This window comes from Lolium perenne, chromosome 5 (genome assembly GCF_019359855.2).
Source record: "Lolium perenne isolate Kyuss_39 chromosome 5, Kyuss_2.0, whole genome shotgun sequence".
Classification (NCBI taxonomy): domain Eukaryota; kingdom Viridiplantae; phylum Streptophyta; class Magnoliopsida; order Poales; family Poaceae; genus Lolium; species Lolium perenne.
In genome coordinates this window covers 247,086,132-247,099,174 of record NC_067248.2, presented here as the reverse complement: position 1 = coordinate 247,099,174, position 13,043 = coordinate 247,086,132, and the positions used below count along the sequence as shown (strand labels likewise).

The 13,043-nt window shown below is 41.3% G+C and overlaps 1 protein-coding gene across 1 annotated transcript; it reads left to right on the top strand.

Moving 5' to 3' along the window:
• Positions 1-7,938: 7,938 nt before the first annotated feature.
• LOC127302573 (protein MEI2-like 6) lies at positions 7,939-9,429 on the top strand. The gene is made up of 4 exons (XM_051333060.2): positions 7,939-8,494; positions 8,612-8,734; positions 8,819-8,960; positions 9,053-9,429. Exons 1-4 carry the CDS (start codon positions 8,028-8,030, stop codon positions 9,203-9,205), a joined length of 885 nt encoding a protein of 294 aa, XP_051189020.1. The 5' UTR covers positions 7,939-8,027; the 3' UTR covers positions 9,206-9,429.
• The last annotated feature ends 3,614 nt before the right edge of the window (positions 9,430-13,043 follow it).

Genomic DNA, 13,043 nt, shown 5'->3' with positions numbered 1-13,043 from the left:
AGACAAAGTCAAGGATCCGGCCAAGTTGGTTTGTTTCAAGTGCAAGGTTGAAGGGCATCATGTTAGATCATGCCCATTGAAGAAGAAGAAGAAGAAGCACTTGAGTGAGAAACAACAAGGGAAACGGCCACAAGGTAAAGGTCAAGCTCATGCTCGACCTCAAGTTGAAGATAGGCCACTTCCCAAGAAGAATCAAGATATTGTTCCCCAAGAGAAGAAATCAATAAAGAAGAGAAAGGGGAACACTTGCTACTTATGCCGTGAGAAGGGGCACTTTGCTTCTTCTTGCTTAGGTGGTACCTTATCTAACCCTATAATTGTTGATAATGATTATTCTCTAGGGAAGGATAAGGATGGCAATGTGTTTGCCAAGTTTGTTGGAACTCAAAGTGGTTTCAAGAAAAGAACCATTTGGGTTGCCAAGCCTATTGTGACTAATCTCTTAGGACCCAACTTGGTTGGGGACCAACAATCTCAAACTTGATCAATAGGTGCATATGGAGGTCATTGGAGACTTGGCTACTTCATGAAGAATTAAGGGATCTTCATATATTATATTTTTACCAAGCCAAGTCATATGGATTATCATCTATATCTTATATCCAATGTTCCTCTTTGCGGTAACTTATACTTCAACTCTTCATGTTTATTGTAAGTTACTTGCCCCTTTGCATGTTTGGTTTTGTACCAAATATGTGTATGTATGTGTTGTGTCTTACTTGCCTATATTGTGTATTCAAGTATGTTTGTTTGACTCATCATATACTTGTGTATTGCTTTGAGCCTAATGCATCTTGATGATATCTTATTTGGCTCTCTTTTGAGTGATTAATGGAACATCCCATTTTGGGGGAGTGTTATGCTTTGTGCATTTCTCCTTCTATAAAATGTGTGTATATGGGTATCACCACTTAGTATTGATATTGCAAGATTATCTAGTCACTATGTGGTGTGTCATACTCATGAGAAATTCAAATTCTAAATGTCCATTAATCATCTCTAGTCGAATTTCAATTGCCTCTTGAATAAGAAGAAATGTTTTATCACATTATGGGGGAGTAATATGTTTTGTACATATCACAAACCTAGGAAATGTAAACATATGAGGTTTTGCCACTTATAGTTGATACTCTTAATTATCTTGTACCTAAGTGGCATGTTTGCTCAAACAAGCTCCATTCTTATTAAAAATCTTTTATTGCTCATCTTATGGGTTCTTGTTTGAGTAAGAAATTCTTGGTACGGTTTTCCTCAAATACATATCTCTATATCTTATTTGGGACACCGTTTGCTTCAAGTTATTCTAATCATTGCCGTGCGTGATTGTTTGACTAGTTGAAGCTATCAAGAATCTTCATCCTTGCATAGTGCTTAATTCTATATACTTATCCTATGCCTTTTATTGTGAAATTGATCCTTACTATCCTTGTTAATATACCACCGGAAGTTAATTCCAATATTCTCATTGTCTTTGACAATTGACAACCTTGTATGTGGTTGAATCTATGGATCACCTTCACTTTGGATTATTTCTTATTGCCTTATTTTTATTCTCAACAAATCCTTGTTGCTCCCATGTGTCTTCCTTGTCCCTTTGAGAAATCTTTTGATAAATTCTCTTGATTCATATCAAGTGATTGTTTTGGAAGACAAACCTTTTCCTTACGGTACATTGTGCCATTGTGAAAAGTGAAGAGGGTTTGGTTTATTTGTTTGAACCTTGCTCTTTTGGGGAGTTTGCTATCTCATTCCTTCTTACATATTCCATTTGCTTGAATGAGATAAATCTTTGAGCATGTTTGCTTTATTTCATCCTTTATGCTCAATGGTTCCTTCTTAATTCATTTGTTGAACCTTGTTGAACAAATCTTTTGTAATTTGCGTCTTTGATATAATTTGGACAACAAATTTGTTTGGGGACACCTTTATGCCTTATTCAATTCATTTGATGTTTTGTCCAAAGTATATCCTTCTTGGATCTTTGAAAGCTTTTGTGCATGCTTGTATGTAATTTGTTTATTCTTATAGCATGCTTGCTTCCTTCGATCCATTATATAGGATATACTCCATAAAATCCTAAATGGCTAAGATGTGCATGAAATTCAAACTTCATCTAAATATGCACATGTTTATATGGAGTGTGTCCTATATATTGTGGTTAGTCTAACCATGTTGGACCCAATGAGTTTGGGGACCAAGATGTACTTGAATATTGTTTTAGGTACATTGGAGATGCAATGGAGGCTTGTCTCATCTCTAAGGAAGATGTTGTCACCATATACTAATTGGAGTCAAGCTAGGATGATCGATGAACTCTTATCTACTACATCAAGCCATTGCTATCTCGGTAACAAGTATCTTATTCATGCATTCTCATATAGCATCCAACCTCTTGTAGGTTGTATCTTGGCATGAAATTATTTATTTCAAAAATATTGCGGTTCTTGAAAAATCATTTTTAAAGTAAAACTTATTATTGTACATTTGAGTAATTTGAGAAGATGCATATGTTGGGAATATATATATACATCATGTTTATAATTCACCTACCCAAATATGCCCTCTAGCAATTTATTGCATATCAATTCCTCAAAGAGCTCTTATGTGCAATATTGATGAAATTGCGAAATAAATCCATATTTATGATACTTGTTGCCTTTCTCAAAACACTCCAACTAGCTCTATTTCCCTTATTGTTAGTTGTGATGTTTTTGAGGTTTAACTTGGTTGAAGTTCATTCATATACCATAAGTGAAAATTGGAGCCATATGCTATATATGCTTCTTAAGCAAACATCGTTTGGTATATTTTATGACTTCATCTTGGATATCTTGTCTTATCTATTTTGTTAACCTCTTGTGTGTGCATGTTTCTTTATGGATCACTTTGTCCACTTTAGAAACTCATATACATAAGATTGTTAATCCATCATCTTGATATCCTTGTTCTTTGCCGACCATCTTTTACCCCTTTTGTTTTTAGTGGGTTGGTAAAAAAATTATGAGTGCTTGGTTTATTTATTTTCTTCATGCACTCATATCTCGTAATTGTTGGACTAAAGTTGTTCTTGATAAGCATACTCTCTTTATCTTAGTTGTGTTCTAAATGATATATAGGGAGTGAGGATTCCATGTTTGTGCATATTGTATTCAAATGCAAACATTATAAATTGTGCACGAACCTTGGGGAGCTTTCTTATTTTTAGAAGCACTATATCTCTCTTATCATGATATCTTTGTTTGTCCAATTGGATCTTTGATTGCTTGCTTTATTTGTTGAAGCTCACTTCACCATGTTATCTTTATGCAATCTTTGATCCTCAATATAGTTTGACTTCCTTCAAGTATTCATCATTGGATATGTGCACTTGATTCCACTCAAATTATGAGAAGTGCACACTTTGGGGAGGAACTCACATTATATTGGCCTTCTAAATTTTTCACCCATTTTGACAATCGATGCCAATGGGGGAGAAGTTTAGAGGGTTTAAGGGAATGGTTTTATACTTAAGTTTGGTTTGTGCTTAAGTATTTTGCCTCTCATGCATTCCATATCTATATGTCTTGCATGGTTGTATATATATAGTGGAAACTATCCCAAAGGTTAATCTTGACAATATATGCAATGAATTCATGATTCATCACACGTGCATACATTGTGGGGGAGTTTTCTCTATATATATTGGTTCTACTCACATCCATTGCATTTGTTGTAGTTGTGTGAGTAGAGCCGGTTTTGATATGGGCTAATAGCTTTGTGTTACTTGACCATATCAAATACAACCTCTTGTATACAACTTATTCTCGGATAAGTTGCGTACTTGTCACTAATATTCATTATATAAACCCTCTTATTGTGGTTGTCATCAATTACCAAAATGGGGGAGATTGTAAGGGTATATTGCCCCTATGTGTGGTTTTGGTAATCAATGACAACCCCTATGGACTAATGTTTTCATTGAGTTTATATGAAGGAATATTCCATAGGTACTACTTGCTCTCCATGTGTTGGATTCAAGTATGGATGCCATGAAGATAAAGATATACCTTGTGTATTGGCATCAAGATCATCGGTATGAAGATATATATGTGATATGATCAAGAAGAAGAAACGAAGATGGAGTTCTTATGTGGAACTCAATATTAGCCATGCTCTATCTTATGTGAGTATGAGAAGATACAAGGGTGAGTTTGGGCAAGTTCAAGATGAGCATCTTGAGTGGATCACATGCTTGAAGCTTGCCGACCATTTGGTGATAGTGGACATGTGAAGATGTGCATCAATGGAGTTTTCCCATCATAGTGTATGGAGGAGCATTTGTGAGTCTTCACGAAGCAACATTGATCAAGTGAGGCATTCATGTGTGGAGCTTGAAGTGTTATCATCAAGATCAAGCGGGATGCGCAAGGCAAAGGTATGACCTTGATAGGTTTTCCTTTTACCGGTCTCAAGGTGGTTGATGGGAGACCGGATTATAGGATAGATAGCCGCACTATTAAGAGGGGCTTTCGGTTGGGTAACTTGATCACATCGTCTTAGGGAGCTCAATCCTTTGCATACTTTGCGCATTCTTATTGCTTCTTGGTATTTCTCGGTGTGAGGTTCTTGAGCTTGTTGCTAGCTTTACAACAAGCCCAAGTTCATCGAAAACGGAGTTCGCATGCATCTTCTATTGCGTTTTCAAGGTTGGGTGATTTTACCGATTATTCATAATATAAGGTTGTACCTTTTATATTCATGATAAAATCCCCTCCTATAGATTCTTGGGTTTTCACTTTCCATAAGATAGCATTTGTTGTTATCTTCCAAACAAAATTGGTTTCATGCGATTCGGAGTTCGGGAGCATTAGTTATTAAAGAAAAAGGAAAGTGGGAAAAGAATAAAAAGGAAAAAGAAAAAAATGGGGGGGGGGGGCAGCCGGTCGGCCGCCCGGCCTGCCGGGCCGCGCGCCGGCCCACCCGGCCAAAACCGGCCTGGCCGCTTGTGCCTTCCGGGGGAGGTCTCCAGTGGGCCGCCGGTCCACTCCGGCCCAAGTGCCGGTTTCCCTCCGGCCGCCCGGCGGCCACCCCCGGCCCAGCCGGTCTCCCCGCCGGCCCACGCGCCTCATCGCCTTACCAGCCGCCGCGCGCGCTGTGCGATCGCCGGCTGCTGGGCCGGTCCGGCCGGATGGGCCACCGGCCGCATCAGCGCCAAATCCGGCCGGCCGTCCTGGCAGCCGGCTGGGCCGTTTTCTGGCTAGTTTTTTTTGCCCGTTTTTCTTGTCTTTTTCCCCCCAACAGTTTTATTTGCTCCCATGCTATAAATAGCTCTTCTTCCACCTTGAGCAACTACTTCTTCCCCTTTCTCTCACCTCCATTGTTGCACTTGAAGAAGTTGCTCTCTCTCTTGTTCCCCACCATGATTCTTGCTCATATTTGAGGATTTGAGAGAGGAGATCTAGATCTACACTTCCACCAAACCATTTTTTCTCTAAGTGAGGGAATCTCTTGGGATCTAGATCTTGGAGTCTTTAGTTGACTTTCCCCCTTGTTCTTCCTCTCCAATCTCATCCTAGCATTCGTTGCTTTGGTGGGATTTGAGTGTGAAGGACTTGAACACCTCCGGTGTTCTTGCTTTGCATCATTGCATAGTGTTGAGCTCTCCACCACGATTTGTTCGAGTGAGAGACCCTGAGCTTGTTACTCTTGGAGGGTGACCTCCTAGTTGGCTTGGTTGGTGTCCCGGTGATCTCTTCGTGGAAGATTGTGAAGGGGCCCGAGCTTCTCCTTCGTGGAGCTTGTGAAGTGGTTGTGGAGCTTGCCATCTCCGGAGCGGAGGAAAAGCTAACCATAAGGAAAGGGCCATAATCCTTCGTGGGTGTGGTTCGGAGAATAGGGTGAGCCTTCGTGGCGCGGGGAATCCTTCGTGGGACCTCCACTCCTCCAAACGTGACGTACCTTGTTGCAAAGCAAGGGAACACGGGAATACATCCTCGTCTCCGCGTGCCTCGGTTATTTCTATACCCGAGCTCTCTTTCCTTGTGATAGCCATCGTGCTTGAAGTTCATATATCTTGCTATCACTTGTGCTACATATATCTTGTGCCTATCTTGCTTAGCTCTAGTTGCTATTGTTACACTTAGTTGAGCTTAGCATATTTAGGGTTTGTGCTTGTAAACTAAACGATAGTTTAATTCCGCATTCTTACAAGACAAATCCGCAATAGTTTTTAATTGCCTATTCACCCCCCCCCCCCCACTCTAGGCGACATCTCGATCTTTCAACTAGGAATAAAGTGCATACATGTGCTATAATTATCATTGACGTTGTAATAATCTTGTTTGTTCAAAGTAGCATATTTGAGATTCAAACATTATATATGTCAAATTACTTAAGGCTTTACTCTATTGATTTCTTAATTCAAGATTGCTTGGAGTTTTCCATTTTTTGAGGAATATAAGAGAGATGTGTTGCATCATCTCTATGGTAGGACGTAATGCCCATATGAATGCTTATCAAACACATATTGGAGTTCCCCCATATTATGGCATTGATGAATTTTTTGTGTCCACTACAACTTAAAAAAGATAGTAAATCATTAGAAACACCTTTCCAACACTATTACCACACTTTACATTTACCACTATTTATTAATCCAAACGCACACAAACAAAAAACCCAAAAACCATCATCCCTTTACTGTTTTTATTTAGTTTACTTAGGTTACTTACTTTATTTTACTTTACTTTAAGTTATACTTGTATTTCCTATTACTAATACGAAAGTTTGTGCTTGAGAACCACACGGTTGAGTTGAGGACACAAGGCTAGAACTTTATTTTGCGGGTTGTTAAAAGAGGTGAAGAAGAATTCAACTTATCCCCGAGAGTTTGATATAAACCCTCGAGTAACCCTTGTGGGTAAAAGATGCTTACTACAACACTCTGCACTTGAAGTCCCAACGAGTTGGTACACACAGAGTGGTTGCCATCAAGAACATTTTCTAACGGCGTTACTGGGGAATTTCAAGAAGCTACATCACCGGGTTGCTGCGTGGTGCAACAATTACCAAGGCAACTGCTACAACATTATCTAGCAACGTGGACATCACAACTACATCTTCATCAAGTTGGAGTGAGCACATCTTGGCATCATCAACACCAATTTTGTGCAAACACCTAAGTTTGTGGAGGTTGCACCATTGTGAGCTTTTCTTTTTTCCTTTAGATTACCAAATTAATTTTCTTTGTAGTCTTTTTAGTTTAAACATAAAAACCCATAAAAAATAAAAAATAAAAATATAAAAAAGAATCCTCGTATGCCTACTAGTCTAGATAAGAAGAACACCTTGGAGGAGTATTATAAAAATGATATAATAGCTATGAAATATAGAGAGTTATATGAAGGAAAATTACTAGAAACTTTCTACTTTTTAATACAATTGCTACTAAGTTTGTTAACTATTATGATTAGGTCAATCGTTGCTTAAACTATATTTTAGTCAATTTAAATTTCAATGCCAGTCCCATGAAGAACATGTTATTACATCCTACAATAGAGGTGATTATGCTTATTTAGAAGTAGACCAATTTGTTAGTTTTAGGGTAGCCTATAAATTATACACCTATATCAATGAACATGAAACTGCCCTGCTCGTTTTGTATAAGATACACAACAAAATTGGAGTCTAAAACCTTTGCGATAGAGATCGATCTCACTCTGGCCGTCCCTTTCTCTGTAGAAGCTCAGATCACGTGGTCTCGCCATCCTGTAAAAAGAAAGCAGAGAGCATTACTCTGTTTGACCTGAATTGACTAAGATGTTAAATTTCCCTTGAAAAAATAAAGAGAGAGGAGAGACCCTTGCGGTAGAAGCCGAGGCTGCCGCCGTGTCGCCCTTCTTGCGTGAGTGCCACGTCTTACCTTGATATCGCCAGCTGGTGCCCTCGCTCGCTCGCAGTCTTCCTTCCTTCTTCCTACTTTCCCCCCACTCCCCACTCTCCAGTGGAGTGAAAAAAAAAAGTACCAGAGCCGTAGTAGCCAGCCAGCCATGGCCGCCACCTCCGCCTCCCGCCTGGACCGCCCGCCCGCCTTTCCTCCCTACGACGTCCCCGTGCCCTACGCCCGAGGGCAGCTCTACTCCACCAAGACCCCGCCTTTCACCCTGCCGCGCAGCTGCCTCCTCCCGCCGCCTCCTCTGCCGCTGGCCTGCGGCGGCCACGGCCCCGTGGGCTGCGCCTACTCCGCCGGCTCGCCCCCGCCCTTCCCGCCCTTCCCGTGGGCTACGCCGCCGCCGCTGCCGGCGACGCGCTGCATTATCGCGGAGATCGAAGAGTCCGCCAAGGCGGAGGTGGAGGATAACTTCTCCCCCCGCTCCGTCCTCACGCCCTGGAGGCGGGCCACCCCCGCCCCCGCCTCGCCGCCGCCCCTGCCTCTCGTCGTCGGCGGCAAGCGAGCCTTCGACCCAACCAGCGACAAGACTTCTCTCATGATCTGCAATATCCCCAACAGCTTCGTGTAAGTGCGCGCGCCCGCCCGCCACTGGCATTTCCCCTTTCTTTGCGCCCTTCCTTGCTTGCTTCAATCCTGTGTCCGCGAGCATCAATCGATTTGGTTCTTGGCCGATGCGCGCAGGAAACGGAGGTTCATGTCGATTCTGGACCAGCATTGCGCCCAGGAGAACAACAACCCCGAGTGGCGCGTCGTCGGCTTCGTCAGATCGGAGTACGACTTCCTCTACCTCCCAATCGACTTCAGGTACCGCTAATCTCGCCATCTCCGCGCTATTTCCCAGCATACGCGGCTCCTGTTTCGTCCGATCCGAACTTGTTTGCGGCGCAGGACAAAGTACAACAAGGGCTACGCCTTCGTCAACATGACGACGGCGACGGCGGCGCGGCGCCTCCACGCCTTCCTCCACGGCCACAGCTGGGCCTCCATCGGCTCCGCCAAGGTCTGCGAGGTCGTGTACGCGGACATTCAGGTACGCAACCACGCACTCATCCCCTAACCTGTCCTCCCTCCTCCGGCCGGCGCCATAACCCAATATCTTTGCCTGCTCTGCTCTGTTCGCAGGGGGTGGACGCCCTGTCGGCGCACTTCTCCGGCTCCAGGTTCCCCTGCGGCGGCAACAAGGAGTACCTGCCGGTGCGCTTCGGCCCTCCCAGGGACGGCCACCGCCAGACGGTGGAGCGCGTCATCGGCCGCGCGGTGCCCCGTCCCCGCTGATTGATCCGATCCGCCCGCCCGCCGCCCGTATGTGTCGTCGTCAAGTTTTCATCTGAACTTTTGGACGAGTAGCATTCGGTCGCGGCCCTGAGGTTTCTGGAGGTTTAAGATTAGGATTAACGTTGTGTTCTGATGTGAGACGATGTAGAACTTTTCCTTTCGTGTCCTTTCGTGGCATAAAACCTGAACTGCCCACCCTGAATAAACTGACGGTGTTGTGTGCATGTGCGGCTGTTTGATCTAGTATCATTTTCTAGTTTAGTTAAGTCGATTTGTTTTCTCCTTTTGGGGAACAAGTCTCTTGCGCATTGCGCATGGATCAAACTTACGTTGTTTGAAGACAGCCTCCTGTTATGCTAAAACTTATATGGACACATGGACAAATGCAAAAACTTATGAAAAATGTGGACAGATACACTAGCGGGTAAACAACTTCTAGTTCGCCCAAAAGGTCAGACTTATGAAAAATGTGGACAAATGCACTTGTAATCTAACACCTGACAAATGGCAAAACAGTGCTTAAGTGTTTCATCTTACTACCTCCATTCCAAAAAAAAACCCAAATATTTTTAGTCAAAAGTAAAAGCATACCAAATTTGACTGAAAACATGTATAGTACAAAATTATCAATAACTACAAGCCATATATTTTTAGTCAAAAGTTAAATCATACTAAATTTGAAGATATGTACAAAAATGTCAGCAATTATAATAATTGATAAATACAGTAAGAAAACATATGGTGTGATGGTTGATAATGTAAATTTTTCATATTTTTATCTCTAAACTTAGTTAAACTAGATAATGTTGATTTATCACCTTACTAATTCTATTTCAAAAAATAAGCGGTATAAATTTAGTCAAAAGTCAAAGCATGCTAAATTTGATTGAAGATATGTACAAAAGTATCAATTATTATAATAGTTGATAAATACACTAAAAATATCGTGATGGATCTATTGATATAGATTTGGTAATGTGTTTTTAGTCTCCAAATTTAGTTAAACTAGATATTATTGATTTTTTACTAAATTTATATGCCTTGTTTTATGAAATGGATGAAGGGAAAACTACAAATGGAGACCGGGCTACATTTAGCTCTTTATATATAAAAATCCAGAGATCATATTTTGAAATTTCAAAAAAATCTGAAACAAAATCCTCAATGTAGCCCACGATGAAATCTGCAAACGTGCAAAATCTTAATGTGAATTTTTTTCTATTCTAGGCTACACAAAAATGACAAAATCTGACAAGTTTTATAGGTTTGAAATGAAATGTGCACTATTCACTATATGTGGATTCACACATTTATCATTTTTGTGTAGCCTACAATGCAAATAATTTCTTATAGATTTTATTATTGGCTACATCCTGGATTTTTTCCAGATTTATTGAAACCTAAAATATGATTTTTTAACGTTATAAAAAACAGCTACATGTAGCTCGGTCTCTGTTTTATAGTTTTGGCAATCTAGCTTTTCTCCACCTATATGCATGAGAGTCACTTCTTATCAACAGTGCGATCACATTTTGACTGGTGCAGTGCTTTCTCCACTTATATGCATGAGAGTCACTTCTTGGCAATGTAGCAGTGATATGAGTAACATCAATCGCCCCAACACAATCTCGACATGGAACATGAACATGAACAAATTGTTAGGCTTGTGAGTATTACAATCATGTAATCAAGTGCAAGCTAGAGTTGCTCACCTTGAAATATAGAAATCATCGTAGCTATCTTAGATCTTTAGGGGAACGCGAGCAAATGTTGAGCTCTCCACTAGCATACATGATTTGCTTGAAGTACCGAGATACCGTCTCAGTCAAACTCCTCCATTTACTATGAATCACCTGAAATCCATGATTATGTCAAAGAACATGAAGGAACATTGCCACTTGCTCTTCGACACATGTGTTTATGATATCTTTAAGATACCCCTGGCCTTTAGTATGTTCAAGATGGTTAAAAGGGGCCCATTTCAATCCTCTGCATGGTGATAGCCTCTTCAAAGGACCAGATACCGCCTAGAGAGGGGTTGAATATGCGTTTTAAAAATAACTTCGGATTTGGCTTGTAAGAATGCGAAATTAAACTAAGTTTATTTAACAAGCACAAAACCTAAATAAACTAGATTCAACTAAGTGCACTAACAAAAACTAGAGCTAAGCAAGATAGGCACAAGATATATATAATACAAGTGATAAGGAAGCGTTGGTAGTGCTGGATCCAAAGAGTTTCCCTCACTTAGAGGCGGAATTGATTGGTGAAACATCTCTACATGAAGAGCCGATAAAACGTCTAAAATGGAAAACGCTATAGAAGTTACATACGAATCCCGTTTTGGATGAACTTGAGCTTGTTGAAAAGCTAGCAATAAGCTCAAGAACCTCACATAGAAAAATCCTATGTAGAAACAAGAATAAGGGGATGAAAAGTATGCAAAGAGTTGAGCTCACTAAGACGATGTGATAGTGCAGCTATCTATGCTTTAATCCGGTCTCTCAACAATGACCTTCAGACTGGTTAAAGGAAAATCTAGCAAGGCTATACCTTTGCCTTGCACATCACGCTTTACCTGACATGGGGGTGACAACGCTTTAAGATTCATTCAAGACGAAATGCTTCACTTGATCATGTTGCTTTGTAAAGACTCATAATTTTCTCCCCATACACCACTATGGTGTAGCTTCATTAAGGCACATCTTCATGTACATTATCACCAAATGTACGACAAGCTTCAAGCGTATGATATTTTTGAGATGCTTTTTTTTTTACTTTTCCTTTCTCAACCATGATGACGATCACCACTTGATGTCATCATCACATGGGCTATAAGAGATCTTACTTTTGATGCATGTCCATTAATATATACCTAACCCACATAGACAACACAAAGACACATATATGATGGGTTAGTTCACAAAGCATAATTGACAAAGCTCACCGCACCACTGAAAGGACACAGATGTCGCCTAGAGAGGGGGGGGGGGTGAATATGCGGTTTAAAACTTTTACGAGATGGGCTTAACAAATGCGGAATAAAACTAGCGTTTACTTTGTCAAGCCCAAAGCCTATATACTATAGTTCACCTATGTGCACCAACAATTTATGCTAAGCAATACAAGCAACTATGTGATAGCAAGATATATAACTTCAAGCACGATTGCTATCACAAAGTAAAGTGCATAAGTAAAGAGCTCGGGTATAGAGATAACTGAGGCACACGGGAGACGATGATTTATCCCGAAATTCACACTCTTGCGAGTGCTAATCTCCGTTGGAGAGGCGCGGTGGCTTAGTGCTCCCGAACGCCACAAAAGGCCTCACCTTGAGGTGTGGTTGCTCGATGCACACCAACACCACAAAGGCCTCACCCCAAGATGCGGTACTCACATCACACACCGAGCGCCACGAAGGCGCCTCACCTTATTCTCTGGTGACCCTCGCCACAAAGGCCTAGGTCACGGTTCCACTATAGGATTTCCTTCGAGGCGGAAACCGGGCCTTACACAAAGCTTGGGGCACGCATCCACAACTTAATTGGAGGCTCCCAAGAAATCGCCACAAAGGCCTCAAATCTGTCTAGGGTTCCAAGAACCCAAGAGTAACAACTTTCTTGCTTTCACTTCCACGAATCACCGTGGAGAATGCAAACCGATGCACCAAATGCAATGGCAAGAACACCACAAAGATGCTTAAGAACTTCTCTCTCAAATTCCAACAAATCTACAAAAGCTATTGGGGGAATAAGAGAGGAAGAACAAAAAGAAAGATGAACACCAAATTTCTTCCAAGAACTAGATCTAGAGATTCCCTCACAAAGAGAGAAAGATG

Coding starts and splice junctions, on each gene's coding strand:
- LOC127302573 (XM_051333060.2), top strand. CDS start 8,028: ATGGCCGCCACCTCCGCCTCCCGCCTGGACCGCCCGCCCGCCTTTCCT. Junction 8,735..8,818: donor TACCTCCCAATCGACTTCAG/GTACCGCTAATC, acceptor TTTGCGGCGCAG/GACAAAGTACAACAAGGGCT. Junction 8,961..9,052: donor TCGTGTACGCGGACATTCAG/GTACGCAACCAC, acceptor CTCTGTTCGCAG/GGGGTGGACGCCCTGTCGGC.